The sequence below is a fragment of the Jatropha curcas genome, chromosome 4, assembly GCF_041381405.1.
Source record: "Jatropha curcas cultivar XTBG-Jc1 chromosome 4, XTBG_Jcur_1.0, whole genome shotgun sequence".
NCBI classification, from domain to species: Eukaryota; Viridiplantae; Streptophyta; class Magnoliopsida; order Malpighiales; family Euphorbiaceae; genus Jatropha; species Jatropha curcas.
The window spans coordinates 27685689-27708184 of record NC_143154.1 but is presented as its reverse complement, the minus strand read 5'-3'; the positions used below and the strand labels follow the sequence as shown (position 1 = coordinate 27708184).

General features: G+C 34.3%; 2 protein-coding genes, 2 long non-coding RNA genes and 1 other non-coding gene across 6 annotated transcripts; 1 reads left to right on the top strand and 4 right to left on the bottom strand.

Annotated features, from left to right (window-relative positions):
• Positions 1-348: 348 nt before the first annotated feature.
• TRNAT-CGU (transfer RNA threonine (anticodon CGU)) lies at positions 349-420 on the bottom strand. Its single transcript has one exon. It is a non-coding gene; the product is annotated as a tRNA-Thr (tRNA).
• An 827-nt stretch (positions 421-1247) lies between these two features.
• LOC149497145 (uncharacterized) lies at positions 1248-3557 on the bottom strand. The gene is made up of 2 exons (XR_016320435.1): positions 3143-3557; positions 1248-1616 (listed from the first exon to the last, which is right to left on the bottom strand). It is a non-coding gene; the product is annotated as an uncharacterized LOC149497145 (long non-coding RNA).
• A 1420-nt stretch (positions 3558-4977) lies between these two features.
• LOC149497144 (uncharacterized) lies at positions 4978-7254 on the bottom strand. The gene is made up of 2 exons (XR_016320438.1): positions 6838-7254; positions 4978-5311 (listed from the first exon to the last, which is right to left on the bottom strand). It is a non-coding gene; the product is annotated as an uncharacterized LOC149497144 (long non-coding RNA).
• Positions 7255-10216: 2962 nt separating this feature from the next.
• Positions 10217-20167, top strand: LOC105644170 (transcription initiation factor TFIID subunit 8). 2 transcript variants are annotated; one of them, XR_002285543.2, is made up of 3 exons: positions 10217-10594; positions 10972-12342; positions 13424-20167. XR_002285543.2 is itself a non-coding variant. In XM_012229446.3 (2 exons), exon 2 carries the CDS (start codon positions 11071-11073, stop codon positions 12199-12201), a length of 1131 nt encoding a protein of 376 aa, XP_012084836.1. In that variant the 5' UTR covers positions 10217-10594; positions 10972-11070; the 3' UTR covers positions 12202-12425. The 2 variants fall into 2 exon arrangements, 1 of the variants encoding a protein (XP_012084836.1); XM_012229446.3 differs by lacking the exon at positions 13424-20167 and having other exon boundaries at positions 10972-12425.
• On the bottom strand, positions 16684-21802 carry LOC105644200 (protein LONGIFOLIA 1). The gene is made up of 5 exons (XM_020683234.3): positions 20803-21802; positions 20169-20221; positions 18122-20083; positions 17911-18046; positions 16684-17543 (listed from the first exon to the last, which is right to left on the bottom strand). The coding sequence occupies exons 1-5, from the start codon at positions 20960-20962 to the stop codon at positions 16744-16746; spliced, it is 3111 nt and encodes a 1036-aa protein (XP_020538893.2). The 5' UTR covers positions 20963-21802; the 3' UTR covers positions 16684-16743.
• Positions 21803-22496: the final 694 nt, after the last annotated feature.

The following is a 22496-nucleotide window of genomic DNA, read 5'->3' as shown; positions in this document are numbered from 1 at the left end:
ACTATATAGGAAAATTTCCAACATATAAGGTTCTTTTAATTGAAAGAAGAGTGGTACTAAAGCAAAAAATGGTTGTTATTTCCGCAGGGAGGCCTTGCCATTGTAGTTGTGATGATAGAGATTGCAGATTTATCTGACAATTAGAATTTATATGAGGAGGAGGAGGAGGAGGAGGAGGAGGAGGAGGAAGAAGCAATGAAGAAGCTAGAGAAAGATTTGATGATGCTATTAGGTTTTTCTTTTAGATTATAAAAAAATAATAATAATAAAAATTGCAAAATTGCCATTGGTATTTACCTGCTGAAAATGCTCTCTTAGACCAGGAATGTAAAATAACTGAAAAAACAAAGCTCCCGGCGAGGATCGAACTCGCGACCTTTCGCTTACGAAGCGAACGCACTACCACTATGCTACGGAAGCCAGTGCGCTACCTCGTTACGCTTCCTGGTCTATCTAACATTTTCTTTCTGCCTCTACTTAAAAAAAATTCTTCAAAATAGAAATCAGTTATCATATTAGATTTTAATTTTATTGAATATGTTTTAGCTAAAAGTGTATTATGATTTTTATTTTTTTAGATTTTTTTTTTGGACTGGATTAACTGTTCATAAATGTAATTTTTGAAAATGTCTATAATTCTTCCACAAACTTTAATTTATTTAATTTGCTTTGTGTTTTACTTGCCTATTTAATAATATCTTGGTATATGTAAAGACTGTATAATATAATACAAAGCTATATAAATTTCTTTTGAAAACAGATATTTGTAGATAAGAAAAACAATATTATATATACATGCATGTCATTTGCAAATTAAATACACATTTATATATCTTTACAATTATATTTAACTTATGTTGAAAAAAATAATATAATATTTATTTATGCTTCGTGAATTTTTTTTTTTTTTAAATATTATCTATGTGCAACATTCAAGTTGGTCTCTTGATCCCGTATCAGGAGATTTGCTTCATCCACTTAAACTAATCCTCATTTGCTCTTTATCGATTTCACCCTTATACTTTTTATAAAAAAAAAAAAATTAATACCTTCAATTTATACTTTAACGATAGATATTTTGATTTATAAAATTACATGCATTAAATATTTTAATGTGTAAAATCATTTTATTTGAATATTTTGATTTATAATATTAAATTAATTAAAACACTTATTGTCACGACCCGATTCCATGGGCCGGACCGGCACTAGGGCCCAGGTAAGCTTAAGGCCCCCGAGACCCGTAGTAAGCCTGAAACACTAAAAATTTATTATCTCAATATAATTTTAAACATTCAGCCCATATTATTATGAAAGATAAACCTCAATATTTTATTATTTCTCGGCCCAAGTTTATCTTCTACAGCATTCTATAGTTCGAGCCGAATTTACAATACATCACATTCTAATATGGGCTTACAGAATTATTTTGTCTATGTTAATTTACAGCTAAATATATGTAAATTCTACAACTGCGGAGTCACTAATTCTTTGGTATACATAGCTTTTTATACGCATAATTACATAGTGAAATAATTATAGAACCAGGAAAATTTTCCTATTGCCCTGCGCCGAAGAAACATAGCCTAAACTGGATTAAAGAAAAAACTTACTTCCTGGAAAAAAAATAAACAAGACATGTGAGTTTTCTAAGAAGTAATACTTATTGCACAACACATGCATTCACACAAATGTATAAATATATCAATCTAGTCATCCGACTAGTTATGTGCTCACGCGACCAATCACACAAATGGCATATCACCAGCACTCACAAGTAATGTCACCTTCAATTAAACAAGCAAGTGGAAATTAGTCAGTGGCGCCACCTGAAACCCCAACGAGCCGTCCTCACACATGGCTCGCCCTCTCATACATGTGCACCAGGGAGCCGATCCCCCATACGGCCAACTGGTCTAATCCTCACTGACCAGTCCTCTCATTATTTTTCCATTCTCTCTTCTCTTTTCCATATTAACAGGAGGCAACTCGGTGGTCTCCATCCAATCTAGATCATCAAGTGCTCACAACAGGAGGCCACCCTGCGGGCTACAATCAAATCTAGATTATCAGGTGCGCAACTACAAGAAGCCATCCTGTGAATTTCCATATAATGTATATCATCAGGTGCACAAGGGGGCGCCGATCTCCCATTTTCCCGGCCGACGGTCAAGTATCATATCATAACCGGATCCATATCACAGACCGTCCTCACAAACCCATGGTGGTCCACTTCATCCCAATTCCACACAAACAAAGCACAACATATCACAACGCAATTAATCAAGTATTGCAATTAAATGCAAACATATTAATCAATTAAACATCGTAACGCAATGCACAATTAGGCATCCAAAATCAAATGCAAATAAATAAGTAATAGTGTTAACAACAAACAATAATAAATCAACAAATAATAATAATGATAAACAATAACAATGAAAATGAATAAATAAATATTCGAATACTTAAATGAATAACAATGATAATAAATAATTAATCAGAGTACTTTATTTATAGAATTTATTTAAATAAACTTATTAATTATATTGTTAATTAAAACTAATCTAAGTTCTACCGAAATTTCGGCAGCATCTCCCCTAAAAATTGGACTATCTACCTGTTAAAATATCAACAGTCTCACAAATATTCAATCCATACGGCCCATCCGTCGGGCAATTAATCAAACAACATTTTCCCATCCTCCTTAATCTCAACATCACCACACAATCCATTTTATACATTACAATAACATTATATCTTAATTAAATTAACAATAAAATTATAAAGCTATTAACTACTCACATCTACCAAATTAAATTAACTACATTAATTAACCACAAATAATAGGGTTAATTTAATTAACTAACATTTCTACCATTAACTTAGCTAGATTAATTAATTACAAATAATAAAATTGATTTCATTACCTAATATTAGTTAATTTAATTAAGTTTAATTAACTAATATTAACTTAATTAATTTAATTAGCTATTATTTCATATCTAAATAACATTAACATTAACACAATTAATGTTAATTAATTAACTACTAACAACATTAACTAACCCAACTAACTAAATTAACTAAATAACCTTAACACTATTAACGTTAATTAATTATGCTAGATCAAATTTCTTACGCGAGTCAAGTAAGGAAGCAGTGACTGCCGGTGATCGAACTTGACTGGCAGTGGCTGAGAGAGGCGGAGAGAGGCGAAGAGAGGCGGCTGGCAGCGAGACTCGCAGCTGGAGCTGCTGCTGTGGGCGCGCCAGACCTGACAGAGGGCCTGACTGCGCGATCTGTGGCGCTGCGTGAGCTAGGACAAGGCGGAACGAGCAACAGAGGTGCTCCGGTGACGAGCGGCAGTGAGAATGGCAGTGGCGCTCAACTGGAGCCGCTGGAGCTGCTGGACAGTGGTGCGAATGCAGGTGCAGGGAAGAAGAAAGGGGAAAGAAAGAAAGAAAGAAAGAAAAGGAAAAGAAGGAGAAGAAGAAGAAGAAAGAAAAGGAGGAGAAGGTGGCGGAGATGGTGTTGCCGGAGATCGGGAAGCGCAGAAAGAAAATGTGGGGAAGGGGAGTGAGGTGCACTAGAAATAGAAAGAAAGGAAAATTCTAGATGGTTTGGGTCGAACCGGTTCGATTCGGTTCGGTTCGGCCCAAATCTTCGATTTTGTGATTGGTTCACGGCTTTACAATCAGTTTTCGGTTCGGTTTCTCACAGTATTCATACTAAAATATTTATATTAATTTCCAGGCTGTCGGTACATAAAATTCAATTGGAAAATGTTTTGAAATTAGAAATTCGGGTTGTTTCAGTCTCCCCCCCTTATAAAAATTCGTCCTCGAATTTTCGAGATGAGCAAGAAATAGGAATGCAACTAGAAAAGAAAGCATGTAAGGATATTTAACAAACAAATTATCATTTGATTGACATCCACGAATAAATGAATGAAAGGTTTCATTATAACTCAAAATGTATTCGTTCAACCATCTATTACATTTATTGTCACTTGATTAAAACTCACAGGAAACTTAAGTCTATTACTATAACCTCGAATTTCTATTGCCAACAATCCTATACTCCAAATTTAGTAGCAACTCAACTTCTGTACCCAAAATTGCCTACCTGACCATTCCAACATTCGTGTTTCTATCTTGACTGCGAACTACCTACTTACCTATAGCATTGTTATCATTATCATTACCACCCCTTTATCTTATCCCACCGGCCCTGTGATATAAATAGACAATTTTTCAAAAATAATTTTTCTATATAAATAATTAATTTTCAATTTATTTATCATAACACAATTTGAATTCAAAATAAAAATGGGGTTTTAAATTTAAATATCAATATCAAGTAAATAAAACGATAAAAAGAAATTCTAAAGAAATTCAGTAGCCGAACTGAATACTAAAATACCGATTTCTTCACCCCAAATTCATCAATCCACCATACAATTAGAAAACCTACTTATTCTCTACACTATCCTGTTCACTGATAGGAATAGAGTTCACATGAAAAGTAGTGTACTGGGTGATCAGGCCAATCCACTACCATCAGGTATTACTCTATTCCCTAGCTTAAGGGTTGATAATTGCTTTAGCCCCTACAGGTATTGTGATGGGTTCATCCTACTATCCATTACTTTCACTCTAATCCTCAATTAGTTCTTCTATAGTTTACGGATCTTCACAATAAGTGTGGGTTTTCCCACCTCATAGGGTCTGGTGCGTCCACCATCCCTAGAGAGGGAAATCACAAAATTTCCTTCCTTATGTTGGTTACGGCCGATCCCAACATAAAGAAATTTCCTATACTCCGCAGTTGTGTCCTAAAACCCTAACCTAAGCTCTGATACCAACTTTGTCACGACCCGATTCCATGGGCCGGACCGGCACTAGGGCCCAGGTAAGCTTAAGGCCCCCGAAACCCGTAGTAAGCCTGAAACACTAAAAATTTATTATCTCAATATAATTTTAAACATTCAGCCCATATTATTATGAAAGATAAACCTCAATATTTTATTATTTCTCGGCCCAAGTTTATCTTCTACAGCATTCTATAGTTCGAGCCGAATTTACAATACATCACATTCTAATATGGGCTTACAGAATTATTTTGTCTATGTTAATTTACAGCTAAATATATGTAAATTCTACAACTGCGGAGTCACTAATTCTTTGGTATACATAGCTTTTTATACGCATAATTACATAGTGAAATAATTATAGAACCAGGAAAATTTTCCTATTGCCCTGCGCCGAAGAAACATAGCCTAAACTGGATTAAAGAAAAAACTTACTTCCTGGAAAAAAAATAAACAAGACATGTGAGTTTTCTAAGAAGTAATACTTATTGCACAACACATGCATTCACACAAATGTATAAATATATCAATCTAGTCATCCGACTAGTTATGTGCTCACGCGACCAATCACACAAATGGCATATCACCAGCACTCACAAGTAATGTCACCTTCAATTAAACAAGCAAGTGGAAATTAGTCAGTGGCGCCACCTGAAACCCCAACGAGCCGTCCTCACACATGGCTCGCCCTCTCATACATGTGCACCAGGGAGCCGATCCCCCATACGGCCAACTGGTCTAATCCTCACTGACCAGTCCTCTCATTATTTTTCCATTCTCTCTTCTCTTTTCCATATTAACAGGAGGCAACTCGGTGGTCTCCATCCAATCTAGATCATCAAGTGCTCACAACAGGAGGCCACCCTGCGGGCTACAATCAAATCTAGATTATCAGGTGCGCAACTACAAGAAGCCATCCTGTGAATTTCCATATAATGTATATCATCAGGTGCACAAGGGGGCGCCGATCTCCCATTTTCCCGGCCGACGGTCAAGTATCATATCATAACCGGATCCATATCACAGACCGTCCTCACAAACCCATGGTGGTCCACTTCATCCCAATTCCACACAAACAAAGCACAACATATCACAACGCAATTAATCAAGTATTGCAATTAAATGCAAACATATTAATCAATTAAACATCGTAACGCAATGCACAATTAGGCATCCAAAATCAAATGCAAATAAATAAGTAATAGTGTTAACAACAAACAATAATAAATCAACAAATAATAATAATGATAAACAATAACAATGAAAATGAATAAATAAATATTCGAATACTTAAATGAATAACAATGATAATAAATAATTAATCAGAGTACTTTATTTATAGAATTTATTTAAATAAACTTATTAATTATATTGTTAATTAAAACTAATCTAAGTTCTACCGAAATTTCGGCAGCATCTCCCCTAAAAATTGGACTATCTACCTGTTAAAATATCAACAGTCTCACAAATATTCAATCCATACGGCCCATCCGTCGGGCAATTAATCAAACAACATTTTCCCATCCTCCTTAATCTCAACATCACCACACAATCCATTTTATACATTACAATAACATTATATCTTAATTAAATTAACAATAAAATTATAAAGCTATTAACTACTCACATCTACCAAATTAAATTAACTACATTAATTAACCACAAATAATAGGGTTAATTTAATTAACTAACATTTCTACCATTAACTTAGCTAGATTAATTAATTACAAATAATAAAATTGATTTCATTACCTAATATTAGTTAATTTAATTAAGTTTAATTAACTAATATTAACTTAATTAATTTAATTAGCTATTATTTCATATCTAAATAACATTAACATTAACACAATTAATGTTAATTAATTAACTACTAACAACATTAACTAACCCAACTAACTAAATTAACTAAATAACCTTAACACTATTAACGTTAATTAATTATGCTAGATCAAATTTCTTACGCGAGTCAAGTAAGGAAGCAGTGACTGCCGGTGATCGAACTTGACTGGCAGTGGCTGAGAGAGGCGGAGAGAGGCGAAGAGAGGCGGCTGGCAGCGAGACTCGCAGCTGGAGCTGCTGCTGTGGGCGCGCCAGACCTGACAGAGGGCCTGACTGCGCGATCTGTGGCGCTGCGTGAGCTAGGACAAGGCGGAACGAGCAACAGAGGTGCTCCGGTGACGAGCGGCAGTGAGAATGGCAGTGGCGCTCAACTGGAGCCGCTGGAGCTGCTGGACAGTGGTGCGAATGCAGGTGCAGGGAAGAAGAAAGGGGAAAGAAAGAAAGAAAGAAAGAAAAGGAAAAGAAGGAGAAGAAGAAGAAGAAAGAAAAGGAGGAGAAGGTGGCGGAGATGGTGTTGCCGGAGATCGGGAAGCGCAGAAAGAAAATGTGGGGAAGGGGAGTGAGGTGCGCTAGAAATAGAAAGAAAGGAAAATTCTAGATGGTTTGGGTCGAACCGGTTCGATTCGGTTCGGTTCGGCCCAAATCTTCGATTTTGTGATTGGTTCACGGCTTTACAATCAGTTTTCGGTTCGGTTTCTCACAGTATTCATACTAAAATATTTATATTAATTTCCAGGCTGTCGGTACATAAAATTCAATTGGAAAATGTTTTGAAATTAGAAATTCGGGTTGTTTCACTTATTATATTATTGAAAAATATAAATATTATTATTTTAGAAGTTATACTAACCACAAATCAATATTTTATATATAGAAGTCAAAACTCTCTAAGTACTGTTGTTGCTGGAAAATATGTAATACTATTAAAATTTGTAATTTTAGGGATATAATAAGTCTTCCATAAAATTTAAATTGCTATTAATTTCCGTCTCAAAAATTGAAAATTTTTGTCCTATTTTTTCTTTAAAATTCTAGTTGTGTTTTTTTATGAATTTCAAATTATGTCCATAAAAATCATTTCATCCTTTTTATTTTAGTTTTTTTACAATAGCAATTACTGATAAAGTAATAATACGAAAAAATAATATGCATTTTTTAAATATAACATAAATCAAGTAATTAAATATATTTTTCAACGTAAGTTCATCTGTTATTCATAGTATTTGTTAAGTAAGATTTTTTGAATAATTTTTTCTATTAAACAAAAATGAAAAGATTGATCAGTGCGATTGAAAATATTGACTTTGATTAATCTAGATACTGGATTATTGTGTGTATGTAATGCTATCATTGTTTATTTTTCAAATGATATTCATAATTAAATTAAATAAGTATCAAATTTAAATCAGGTTAAAAACAATGGTGGCAAAAATAATGATAAGTTAAAATTCATAAAATACGTATAAAGTTAAATTATATATAGTATTTTCATTATTTTATTATATTTAACACTTTTATGAACTAAAAAATAACTATTAAAAATCCTCTATTATAACTTTAGTATGTACATCATTTATTCTTTTTTTTAACTAAAATTTATATAAATGAATTTTGTTTGATTATAATCGATGAAAATAGTAATTTTTTAATCTTTTTTGATGAAAAATAATTTAATAAGTCTACAAAAACCCGATTGATTCACAACTCGATCCATTCTATCTTAATCCATAGACTCGAATTCTTGTCTCATCCCAAAAAATAGGATAGGATGGATGAGACTACTTACCTATTGAGAGGGGATTAAGACTCCATTTTTTATGTCTCGATATTTTGGCGTGGTCCTTAGATGCAAAATTTTTTTTTATAGTAATTTTCTTTTTTTGATTTGGCCTCTTAATTTTTAAAATTCTTTTAGTCTATTAACTTTGGATTTTTGTTAGGTTTATTTATACCAAATATAATCTCATAAGATAGATCTATTATATTGAAAATGCAAAATAAAAAGTCATTGTAATTAGATTTTAGGAATAATTTTACATGTTTTATTTATAAAATTTTAAAACGATATAAACATTTTTCAACTAATTACCAATATTTAAAATCGTAGTTTTTTATAAAATTTATTAAAATAGTTATAATCTCAATATAAAATATATTTATAATCCGATGCTTATTTGGTTGTCAAATTACATTAATTCCTACTTGGGGATTTTGCTCAATGAAAATATAATTAATATTAAAACAATTTGTTCGTCCATTTTTATATGTTTACATGTAAATTACGCCATCCATTTTAGTATTATTTTAGATAAAATTTTTAATTTGGGCATTTCATTTACTTAGGGAATACTTACTTGAAATCCATTTTGCCTAAAGTACAAAATTCGTTTTGTCCTTTTTTTTAAATGCATTAATTGTATGTAAGTTTATATAAAATAATCCATATTTAATTTGTCTTTAATGCTATTTCACGATGTGTTGAGAGTAAAAAAAAAAAAGGAAAAATGGAAAAAAAACCTAATTACTTCATTAATCTTTGTGAAAAAAACATTGCCTAAAGTAATGAGATGGAGAGAATATAATAAAAAGTACTCTTTAATTTGATTAAAACACTTTTTATTCGCATAATCATTTTAATTGTAATTTTATCTCCATTAATCTGCCAATAAAATTAAGAAAGAAAAAGAAAAGAGGAGTGATAAGATGAATTTGAAGAAATTGTTAAATTTAATTATTACATATAGTAAAGATAATGGTAAAAATTAAGAAAATTAATTATTAATTATTTTTTTCATTCCATGTAGGAAGAACCGAAGAAGCAAAATGACATTTGCTGCTAATTTATAGGTTAATTTGCAAAATCAAGATTCTTTAATAATTTGCAATCTAATCCCATCTTTGTTAGCGGAGACCGGAGAGATAAACTAAAATGAATTGGAGGTGAAATTAAGCGATTTGGAAATGTTGACAGCTGTCAACAATAATGTGGACATTAGAGCTTTCTTTGTTTCCCAAATATAATTTTGAAAAAGATACTTTTCATAATTTTTCTATTATTTAGGATAATTCAACAGAAAATATTTTATTAAGTCAAAAGAAAATTAAGTTATTTTTAAAATTTTTTATTTTCGAAAGAATAAAAAATTTATGTTAAATCTTATAAATTCATATTTTTTAATTTATTAATTATCATAATTACTATTATTAGTCACCATTTACCACCGATCATCACCACCAGCTACCACCATCGGCTACATCACTGGCCACCGCCAATAGCGGATTTCATAATTTATATTTTTTTCTACATTCTTTTCATATTTAATAATAAAATTTTTAAACTATAAAATATATATTATTATTAACATTTTTTTATAGTCTCACATAATAAATACATTAATATTTTTAAATAATTTTCAACATTATAATTAAATAATAAAAAATAAATCATTTAAATAAATTATTTTTCTGTAATTTATTTTACAGAAACAAGCCGCCCTTACAGCGCATTTTATTCCACACACACGCGAAGCTATCATTGCTCCAGTTAAGCTAATTTCGTTTCCCCGTCTATAAGTAACAGTGTAACAGCTCCTCTCTGTCGAACTCAATTCTCAAATCTCACTCTCCTGTGATTCCATGGGGTTTTACCAGGGTTTAAATTTCAATTAAACCTTATTTTCAACATAGTCCAAAACCAAAACCCTTAATTACCTCTGTTACCTTTCCAATTCTAATTCCCTCTTTAGCTAGGGTTCCATCGGTGCTCGATTGCTGCTCACTATAGCTCCGGATTTCTGTTTCAATGCTCTCTAAGCTTCGATAATATGCTTTATGGTCTTCCGATGCCTGGGTCCTTTTGCAAACCCTAGAATGCAAACGGTAAGCATTCAGCTGTTTTGGATTGGTTTTGTCTAGGGTTTGCTTGAATTTGCATTGGGTGGCTAAAAATGTCGAAGAAATGATAAAAAAAATTAACAGTGTGGATGTCTCATTGGAACTATGGAGTGGAAGTACTAGGTGTATATCAGTTGGAGAGGCAATGTTTTTCCTTTGATTTTGTGATGGGTTGCCTTCGATGTTGCCTGATTTTTTTTATCTGTGTATTTCTCTTTTATGGAATTATTTTAGTCATTAAAGTAGGGACTAAATTTGAGACTAGGGCCAGTATTTATCTTATTAGACCCAGTTTAGAGGTTTAATGAACTATTTAAGATTCTAAAATGTGGATTTTATTTTCTTTTCCTACTTTCTTACAGCAATCAAACGAGGTTTATGCAATGAATTGGTGATTTATGGGTGTGAGAATGGTACTTTCGGATGTCTAATATCAGGTGAAGTGATATGAGGTGTTGAATATGAGCCATGGAGGTGGGGAGAGTGGAAGAGTGCATGAAAAATCATTGCATGCAAAGAGAAAATCTGGTACAAGTGCCGACGAATTCTCCCGAGCAGTTGCAAAGATAGCTGTTGCACAAGTATGCGAGAGTACTGGATTTCAGAGTTTCCAGCAGTCTGCTCTTGAAGTGTTATCTGACGTCACTGTCCAGTATATACACAATCTAGGAAAGCTTGCACAATCCTACGCTAATTTAGCATGTAGAACAGGTAGTAACACATTTGATATTATTCAAGGATTGGAAGAATTGGGTTCTCCACAAGGGTTTACTGGCGCTTCTGATAATGATCGTTGTATTGCTAGTTCAGGTGTGGTTAAGGAACTTGTTCAGTATGTTACGATCACAGAGGAAATCCCATTTGCCTATTCTATTCCTCCTTTCCCAGTTGTTAGAGAAAGGAAGCCAGCTCCAAGTTTTTTGCAAATTGGTGAGGGGTCTCCTGAGGAGCACATTCCAGCTTGGCTACCTGCATTTCCTGATCCTCAGACTTACCTCCAGTTGTCCACTGGGAACAAAGGGGCTTCTGATTCTAACACACAAAACATTGAGTTGGTAAGACCGCTGGCAAGGACAGATAGGTCTGTATTGAACTTGCAGCAACATTTGCCTTGTAATGGGTCTGGAGGACCTTTTGCTGTTGCTCCTGTTGGAGGTTCTGAGGCAAAACTTGCCATTGAAGGTAACCCATTTCTTGCTGCACCTTTACAGTTTGGACAGAAGGAAGTGTCCCACGTTATTCCTCCAGCTAAGCTCTCAAATGAAGCTACTGAGAGAAATCCTATTGGGCAAAGTCTTCTACATAACCATGTGTCAGTGCTGGATACATTTGCTCCATCCATTGAAGCAATGAAGAGCAGGTTATGTGATTCTGATGAGGGCCAGAAGAAGGTTCTTTTGAGTCAAAGACCTGCCGTACAATTTAAGATTGGGGTTGGAAAGAAGTCCACAGAATTAAGTTCACACTGTAAGGGTTTTGCCAAGGTTAGCCCATTGTCTGGAAAGGATATTGAGAAGGATGACAAGAAAAGGAGAGCTGAGATAATTCTAAAGCAACCTACAGAGAACCCAGAGGAACTGACACAGTTGTAAATTAGGTTCCGTTAGAATCTCTATACTTGGTTAGGAAACTAGCAGCAGAAGCTGGTTCCGAGTTGTTAAAGTCAGGGCTTGTGGTTGCCAGCATATGGCTGTAGATAAGGGGAACTGTTCCCACTTTAACAAGTTTTGAAGGTATGTGCATGTCAGTTTGTCAACATATATCCTTGTTAGTGAATGATTCTTTTTAGTGGAAATTCTTGTTTCTTCTTTCTCCATTTCTGCTCACACTGAACTTTGCTCAACATCCAGAAAACAAAAACGCATGGAATGAATTGTTTTCAACATAATTGAATTTTGAATCATTATATCGTGTTATTTTAGCTAACATTTTTATTAAAGAGTTAGCTGCTTTTCAGAAGCATTTTCTTTATGTTCTGGAGTGGAACTAAGGCTGAAAAATGAATGGCTTGCGTTTTGAACTTTCATAATTGCATTGTTGATTAGAATATTGTATGGGAAACCAAAGTTTGAATATGCATCTTATCTGTTGCATCGGGGTTTATGGTCAACATGTTATAGAACCACTTTAGGCTTTTAAGCTTTCATTTTTTGCTTTTATTTCATGGTGGAAGTCCAAAATTTGCTACCACTTACTATCATGTGCAGATGAAAGATGCAGAGTTCTATAAGGTAGGCTTTACTTTTTCTTGCCATTATCATGTCACTAAACATAGTGAATTTAAGTAAAATTTGAATAAAGTTATTTTGTAACTAATGTAAAGTTGTTTCAAATCAGAAATGATAATAGTGAGTGCTCTATGACTGTGACTGGGAATTAATGCATTTGAAAGGCCATTTGTTTCCACAATCTAATAAATAATAATAAAAAAAAAGCTCTAGGACTCCAAGTCTTTACAATTATCTACCTTTTTTGTCCAATGTTTTTGCACATTTCTAGCAGTCAACTTTTTGAGAAGATATGCATTCACTAGTGCCTTGCAGGTTTATGCTTATTTCCAACCCCGTAATATCTTCTTTATTATGGCTGAGCTTTTGCCCCTCTTTTTAGATTTTTCACGTGCATTTATTATCATGACAGTTTAGTAAAATTACCAAATATTGTCTTAAGAAGAAAACTTCAAGTGGATAAAACATTTAGGACTGGGGTTCCGTTTGTTCTACAGAAGATTTTTTTCTCCAGCAACATATTTTCCAATGTTTGGAATACTTAAAAATAATTGGTTAATGCTTTATTCGGCATTTTCTTTTGTAGGTCAAAAGGGTAAACTGAGTTATATTCCAATTGGGAAGTCAGTTTCTGAATTTTTGACGAACTTGTAAATTAGAAGAGAACCATGTTGGCTTATATTCACTATTGTGTTATCATCTATGGTCATCCTCTTTTGGTGTAATTTTCTCTTCAATTCAACCATAAATAGAAAAATGTAAAATTCATTTCATTTTATTATTCGCAGATAAAATAAGTTCAAACTAAATCTCTGTATTGCAATTAAACAACAAAAATCAAAATTTTCTCAAAAATATTTTCCAAGTTATTTTATTTATTTGCTTTGAATTTTTTTCCTGTAGTCCACTGTTTGCGTGCAATAAATTAGATACATTGTTTTCTTTCTTGTTTGTGATTGCATTTTCTTTTTATAAAGGGAGATCTGGTGCTTGAAGCATTCCAAAAATGTGGGCTTTGGGAAGGGTTGATATACAAAGATTTCCCCTTATTTCTTTTTGTAGGGAGGCTTTACCATTGCTTGAACGCATGACCTCTAGGTCACAAGTGGAGTAACTTTACCGTTACACCAAAGCCACCCTCTTGTGGCATTTTCTTTTTATATTCAAATAATTTTAATACATTGAGTTTACAGCACATTTTTCTCTGAACATTCTGGGTTTTGAAATTTAACTTGGCTAAAGGTAGTTTCATTAGAATGCATTTCAATCTTAAGAATGCATTTAATTTTGGTCTTTTGCCAGTATGTATCTAACAATGACCTGTAACTGGGGGATTTGTCTGTAGGGTAGTCTCTGTTCTATTGTTCTTAAGATCCTATAGTTCAGAAGGTGTTTGGCAACTAGATGGTTGGAAGATGCCGTTTTGCCTTTGAGGAGGTCATATTAATTTTGTTTGCCTAGTGTTCCTTTATAATTTTTCTCTATCCAGGGTCCTCTTGGGATGACAGAGTGGAGGACATTTATTGATTTCCTTTAGTTCAAAGTAGGGGATAATAAGTGAGGTTATATGGTCCATAGAGATTTATTTTGTAAGTCGAGAATTGAGATCTAGAATAGGTCTGGACAATGTAATTTAGTGTTCAGAAACATTCTCTTGATCAAGAAATGTGATGCAGTTCCCTTAAACCAAATCCTTCTTGGTATTCGATGATTAGCTGTAAGGATGTCTTACATGAAAAAAATTGTCCATTGCAAAGGCTAGATTAAATGCTAGAGATGGAAGCCCTAGGAAATTTTACTCTTTTCTTACAAACTTTTTCCTTCAGTGAAATAAGGCTAGCAATTAGACCATGTTTTCATTTTCTGAGAAGACTTGTGGTTGGAGAATTTGCCATTTTCTGTATCCTTTGCTTGCCTTGTAGTCTTTATAGCTTTCATAATGCCTCCACTAGCGATTTCTACACTTTGGCTGGGATATTGTTTCTGGGAATTTCTATATTTAGATGCTAAGAATAAGAGAGAGCGATGGCTTCCCCCTATTTAATATTTTTTAATATTTCAATTTTCTATGGGGTCAGAGGGGAGGAGTTGGACTTTCTTATAGCCAATAGTAGATGAAAGGCTAAATTGTCCTCTAAAGTTTAGGACTTTTGTTGGTCTTCATGTCTAATAGGATTAACACTAACAATCTATTGCAAGTGACGAGCACACTGAAGTCATTATTAGTGTATCACTATCTCTCTCTCTCTTTCTCTTCCGTTTTACATGGGTTACTTGAAGTGGAGTTTTTGGTATATTTGGTGAAAGTAGAATTTGCAAGAAACTTTGAAGAATATTGCAAATTTGCTTTAAGTGTTTGCAGGGCTCTGCAATGTTGCTATCTTTGATCGATCGCAAGGAATAGCAGATTTTTGCTGGATGAGTATGTGCTTCTGCAGTTACTCGGGCTTTTCAGCCTCCTTATGGTGTTTAATTTCTAGAAATTTTAGAAGAGCTCATTTAGCTGGTATCTGATGGGATTGCATAGTCTTTCCAATCATTAATATTTGTTTTTAGGAGAATGTCTTATTGTCTTTATTTAGTATGTACTTCCTCTCTTTCTTTTTTTGACTGATAAAATTCTATCTCTTGTATGCATAATTTGATAAAAGCATTAAAACCAGCAGTCCTTACTGAGTGGTTTGACTGTCTATTGTAAATATCAACTTAAAGAACTATATTCATTCTGCTAGCTGGTACATGGTGAATGACAGTTGAACTTGGAACATTTTGGGAATGGTTTTGATTAGGCAGGGTCATTGCCTAGCAAAATACCATGGGTCCATGACAGACAATCACCTGCAGGTCTTGACAAAGCAACCAGCATGGAAACAGAATCAGGGCTGCAGGGAACATTGTTATAGATGCTCTATTAAGCATTGGTGAAAATATTCACGCACATTTGCGTTATTTTTGTTCTCATTTGCATTTGAACTTGTGTCAGGGTGTGATTTATAGTAATTTGGAGTTGTTGCTTAGTGATATAATTTTCACGGCGCCATGTACTTTTAGTGATTGATAATAGGACCTTCTCTCTTTCTTTCTGTCTACAAGTCATAGCGTTTTTATAGGACAGTACACAGGGTTAATCCTTTTTGGGCACTTTTTCTTATAGAGTTGACATTCTACTTTTTTTTCTTTTTTTTGGCCATGTGCTGCCTCCGCTTGCATGTCTTATTCTTTATTCTTTATTTTATTATTTTATTTCTTGCTAAAAAAGGTGGTGGAAAAGAAGCAAAATGTTTATGATGTTTAAACCAGATATCATTCCATTTAACAGATATTAACAAGTCAATGCTCCTTAAACGTTACCACATGAAAAATTACTATTCTGTTGAAGAATGATCCTTCTCTTCTTAGATGCTAGAAGCTAAGCATATTTAACAAATCTGTGGTCTAAAATTATGAGATGTGGAGCATTTATGCTCCATGGATCTGGGCATCTATGAATGCTAGTCTGTAACACAACAATACAAGGAATGTCATTAGTATAATCAAGTCGTGCATCACAAAAAATGTTTCTGTTGTTGTTCTGATTCTTTAAAGGTAGGTGTTAGTACCTCTGTTAGATATTGCTCGGTTGCATATTTACTGACTGCTCGTCATGAAAATTGAATATATTTAAGATTGTGCATGTTAGATAGCTAAATGTAACATAGCTAAAGGTAAGGATACTTATTATGTATTCATTGTAATTTGAAATTTTTGTTATTTCTTTAACATACACATGCTAGACCTAATTTTTACTCAATAGCTTATTTTGATTTGCATCCATTATGTAAATGATAAAATTAAATAATCCCCAAATTTGAACACCGGAAGAGGGAGAGACTGAATAATTGTGTTGAAATAGTTCCATGGAAAGTGCTACTTGGAAAGCTGTTGCCTGCAGTGCCCGCCTGATTGCACTGTCAGAGCAAGTGCCTCACCATTCACAACCTCACTTATTAAGTCTTTAAAAATCAATCGCTCAATATCCAGAACCAGCCCTGGAATTTCGCTACTACAAGTTGTCCAATATGTTGAGTGCTGCATCAAATCTGCCTGTAAGATGCTTCTCAAACTGTCATTCTCATCATCTAAACTGCAATTTGAGGCATCAACTTGCATTCTGTCTACCTTTGAGCATAATTCCCCTAAAAGTTGCTGTCCTCTTGGTCTTTTCCCTTCTGGTATATTTGGTAAGAGAGGATACTTGTAAGAACTTTCCAGAAGTAATTTTTGGGTTAGAATTTCATTCACAACATCAAATAAAAGTTTTCTTTGGATTTTGATATGATATTCTGACTGGGCAGTCTTCATACCACTCTCCTCATCATTTGAATACCTTGTGCTTGCCTTGGCTTGTTCTAGAGCGAGAAATACATTGGGGTTGATTGGGTAGCCTGCTTGATGGCGGTGTACAATTGTAAAAGTAGATTCAAAATCCTTCAGGATACCTGATGCTAATAGGATATCTGAAACGTATTTATGGTCTGGGTTTTTGCTATCGTAAAGGGGTGTAATTCCATCAGTGAAGGGTTCCTCATGAATAGATAACAGCTTTCTGAGATTCTGAACTAAGAAATGGATGTTTTCCACTTTCTTATGATTGATCATAGAGTTGAGACTGGAGTTGTTGCTGCAAGAGTGATTTGCTTCCTCAAGACTCCACACAACTTCATCTTCTGCAACAAGACAATTGAATGAGAACTAAAAAATAATGCATATTGTTGTAGACATAACCGTAAGAACTCTCTCTCTCTCTCTCTCTCTCTCTCTCTCTCTCTCTCTCTCTCTGTGTCTCTCCCTCTCTTAGACTTGCTCGTGTATAATTTCTAGTAGTCATTTATAGATATGATCTGTACTTTTCTACCATATATTGCCTTTGTGTTTCTTATATTTCACCAGAGTATGTATCGTAACTGTTTAAATCTCCAGTGTACTTCTGTTATCCCTAACTAAAGGAGTTTGATTAATTATATTATCTGGAAAGTGATAATGTAAAACTTCGTCCGTTCACAAACAACTAAAAGGTGGAACTTGGTTTCTCACCTTTGAAGGCAATTGATTTCTTCTTAATGGGAGATGGCAAGTCGTCAACATAGAATGTTGCATCAAGAACAGACACTGGACTTGGTTGTTCTGAGGGAGCTGCTACCGGTTCTGCAGTTGATCTTGCTACTGGTTTCTGTATGAGAGAAAATGAATCTGTCAAGCAGACAGTATAAATGTTAAACAGAAGAACAAGGGGAAGGAGACGTACTCTTTGTCTCTGCTGAGCTTTCTGGATAAAGCTGATATTTGCCTTATTAGATCTGTCAGTGCTCGAGACTTCTTCATCAACCTGTGACGCCAAGCTAATGGTGCTCTCTGACTGCATAGACAATGCATCCCCTTGGTGGCTCAAATCTCTCACATCGCTACCAATATCACTGGATTCATCATCACTTGGCTGCAAATTGAGAGATTTCGGTCCTGATTTTCTGTGTGGGGATCCTGATTCTATTCGTTGTCTACTGGATTGCCTTCTGTTCCTGATTGATTCTGATGATGGGGTTGTTTGACGAGCTTGCTTCTCCAATCCAAGCTTTTTCGGTTGTCTTAGGTTCAAGGTTCCCGAGCTCTTAACAGAGTTGGTATTCTCTCTAGCACTGGACTGAGGCTCCTTTGAAGGTTGAAACTGTCCTGTCAATCTTGCAACAGTATTTTTGTCAGTTGTACGGGAGGATGGACTAGATCGATCCTTAAGATGATTGGCTCTAGGAGTTAGATCTTTAGCAGTTCTGCCATCTGCAAAGTCAGCAGTCTGGGGTTCATGAAGAACTGAAAAACTCTCAACTGGGTTTACTGAAGAAGAAGGATTACTGGCTTTTTGGATGAGTTTGGCTGGTTTCATAATCACAATTGGGGATTTAAAACTTTTTGGGGAATCAGTCCGCCTGGTAAGGGTAGTGGGGCTGTTACTCTGGAGATTGCATTGACTGGATGACTTTGAGTTCTGATGAATACTGCTTTTACTAGTAGGCTCAGTTTCTAACCTTGCAGCTTTGGTCTCTAATATCTCCTTGGTCTTCTGCATTGCTTCAAGTATTTGTTTAAGAGCTCTAAGATCCTTACCAGATCTTTTGAACTCAAGCTGTGCCAATCTTTTCTGTATTTCACCATAAACAGTGAGAGAGGTGTCCGGTGCTTTTGGTATATTTGTCCGATTCTTCAAAGCTGGTGTCTGAGAATTTCTGTTTCCATCTAGTTGCTTCCATGGTGCTGTTTCTATTGGAATCTTTGAGTTTGGGATAGGCTTCTTGACTGAATGAACATTTCTCACCCGGGGTGAGGTAGGTTCCTTGTGAAGATTTCTTGGTGAGCCTGGAATTGTGTTTTGCTTGTTCTCATCAGTAGTTCTTGATAATCCAAGGGAAGTATTCTTTTCTACACCTGGATGTGCTTTGATCTCTCTTGCCATATTCCCATCGGTTGACATGGAATTGGGGAGAGCTTCCAATCCCATCAACTTGGCTACAACATTAGACAGTCGTGTACGGCTTTCAGGTTCTTCGTCTTGGTTTGAGAAATTGTTCAATTTACCATCTGCTCTCTCCAAATTTCCTAAAAGATCATTTGATTTCATTTCAATAGTGGAACCCCTTACTGGTACTGCTCTGCTGTCCAATGATAGCCTTGGGAGCTCCTTGAGCTTTATGGTGGATTTCAATGCATCTCTTGTTTCCCTTCCATCACAAGAGAACCGTCGAGCATCCTTCAATGTCGAAGTCTTCCCTCCACTCAATTTAGGAGGTGCTTCACGAAGCTTATGAAGAACTTGGAATGGTTCCTTTGAACCTGAAACTTTAGGGTTTACAGATTCAGGATGCTGGAAAGGTCTTGGAGAATCAAAATACTTCAAGGTTAGGCCCCCAGTTTCACCTTTGTTTGCAGTTTTAACTGATAAGCCACGGGCTTCTCTGTAAATGGAGTCTTTGACAACATCTCTGAGATCAGGGGATTGCTGGCTTGACCGGAAAGAAGCATTTGGTTGGTATACGGGCGAGTCTCGAGCATGAACATCAGGAACAATGGTTTGATTGAAAGAACATGGTTCGAGCTGTGGAACATTATTGCATTCTAAAGATGAAAGACTAGAAGAACATGCAGAGGAAAACGAGGTTCTTGATGATTCAGTGGAGACTCTCTGTTTCTCTTTGATGGCCTTCTTTTGATTTTTTTCCTGAAACAATTTTTAAGTTAAATATTTTTGTTAAATATATATACATATATTAAACAATTGATCAAGGTTCTCAGTGCTTGCTTACTGTGGTGTTTTGGGCTGCATTCTTCTGTTCTTTACTGTCGTTGCCACTTTGTCCTGGAGAAAAGCTAAAATTGTTAGATGTAACAAGCTTGGAATACAAAACAGGGTAAGCCAAAACAACAACAACAACAATAATTATAATCATAAAAATGCAGAAATATTAAAACTATAAGATTCTTGAAAAAAGAAAATGGTGCTGAAAAGTATATTCCCCAATTCAAAGGCAGTTTTAAAGAAGCCTATACTTAATGATTTTAGCTGTAGCCCCACAAAATGATAGAAGCTTAATTATTGTGATAAAAATTGAATTATAAGAAAATGGGATTAAGAGCTTCTAATTCTTGGCTATGAGGCTAATTAAAAGTCTATAAGGCTGTTGATTAAAATGCTAAATTTAGTATTTGATGGAGATGCCCAGTTTCACTGACCAACAAAATTTGGAAATTTTACAAGCTGCAAATAAATAAATAAATAATAATAATAATAATTAAAAAAGAAGCCTATAAGAAGAAACTATAACTGAAAAAGTACTATTGCAAGAAAATTAAACTATGTAACTACTCATTTATAAGTATGCATATTACTGATTATACAGAAGGTAACTTGCATTGAAAATAAACTGGAAGACTATATACCTGATGATGGAAGACTCTTGCGGTTCTGGCCAATTGCACGGCGGCCACCGCCAAGAAAATGGTGGCGGTCAAACAGTTGAAGAATACCATTCATACATCCAATCTGCTTCTGCAGATCTGGATTTTCATCTGGTAAATTATGAATGAATTTTGCTGGCATCTTCTCCTATCTTCAACTGATGAAACCCAAAAAATTTCTGAAGAAACTTATTTAATATCCAATTCTAAGTCTCTCTCTTAATAAGTTAACATTCCTCGAATTTCGAAATGCAGAACACACAAATTCTGCATTGAGCGTTAAATGTACTACTGACAAATATGAACTGTTTCTATTGGTTTCTCTCTAAGACAAGATTATAGTTGGTTTTTTCTTATTCTGGGTTTGAAGAACTTCTTTAATAGTAGCAGAAGAGAATGTAAAAGACAAGATTTAAAGATTAAAGGAAAGAAACAAAGAACCACTCATCATTACTCTACAAATGTGTAAGATAATTGTTTCTTGGGTTTCACAGAACAAGGCAAAACAATATCTTCTGCCAAAAACCAAAAGGAAAGAACAGAACAATAGATAAAACTTCTCTAAAAACAAAGAAAAGAAAATATGGGAATTAAGGGACCCAACAGCCTAACAGTTACACATTCATGCACTTAGCCCCACATTCTAAGGACTATGAAAATGAAAATGCTGCAGAGAAAGAGAAGTTCTTCTGCAGACCCAAGAAGAGATGTTTTTTTGGGTTTCCTCGCATAACAAAAACAATACTGTCTTTTGGCTCTCTCTTGGAAATAAAAAGGGCAGCTACAATAGGCTAACAGAGCTTTTATACTATTCTTTATTATGAAAATTGCTTATAATATATATAAGAAAATCTGTTTTGAAGAGAACGAGAAAATGGTGCCTTAGTGCAAAAACCTTTTTCTTCATTGCTGTATTTACGTGTGAGGGATAAGAGCAAGAGAGAGAGAGAGAGAGAGGGGGATTTTATTAGAGTTTAAACCAAACATAAATAAATATATAATGGTATTAATCAGTAAATAACTTAAAATAATAATAGATAAGATATAGCAGGAGAGAAGAGAATAGGGTGTATGGTGAATGTGTGGGTCAGATCTGCTATGTTCATTTTTTTTCTTCCACTGTCATGTGGACAAAATAATGGTGGGGATAGGACTCTCTGGACCTCTCTACATGAGCATGTGGAGTCTGTCAGTGAGTGGAAGAAGAAAGTATAACAAAGTGGATTTATGGACTGGAAAAAAAAGCCTCCATTCTTCAATCTCCAATGCTCTTTTTTCAACAATTCTTTCTTTATTTTAATAATCCCTAAACTTTGCTAAATTTTTTTCATTTTTTTATTTGTCCCCCAAGTGGATTCCTAGGTCTTGCCTCTCATTACTTCTTACCTTTGACCTGACTATAAGCAAGAATATAATAATCTACTTATTATTATTATTATTATTATTAATGGAAATTACATGTAAGAAATGGTTTAAGCAGTGAAATACACTTAAATATTCGGTTAATAAATTTTTATATTTGGTCAAGAATTTAATCTCTCACGTCCAAAAAATAGTGTAAGATATTCATGGGAAATATAAAAAATTAATCTTATATGTAAAAAAGTAATCTTTTCTATTGATGAAAATTTTTAAAAACAAATAATGGGTTTTACTGAAATTCAAATATTTATTAC

What these genes read in the sequence shown, in the direction of transcription:
- LOC105644200 (XM_020683234.3), bottom strand. Translation starts at nt 20,962, where the DNA reads ATGCCAGCAAAATTCATTCATAATTTACCAGATGAAAATCCAGATCTG. An exon ending in ATGCAGCCCAAAACACCACA is followed by an intron (nt 20,084 to 20,168) that starts GTAAGCAAGCAC and finishes AAATTGTTTCAG; the next exon opens with GAAAAAAATCAAAAGAAGGC. An exon ending in AAGCTCAGCAGAGACAAAGA is followed by an intron (nt 18,047 to 18,121) that starts GTACGTCTCCTT and finishes TCTCTCATACAG; the next exon opens with AAACCAGTAGCAAGATCAAC.
- LOC105644170 (XM_012229446.3), top strand. Translation starts at nt 11,071, where the DNA reads ATGAGCCATGGAGGTGGGGAGAGTGGAAGAGTGCATGAAAAATCATTG.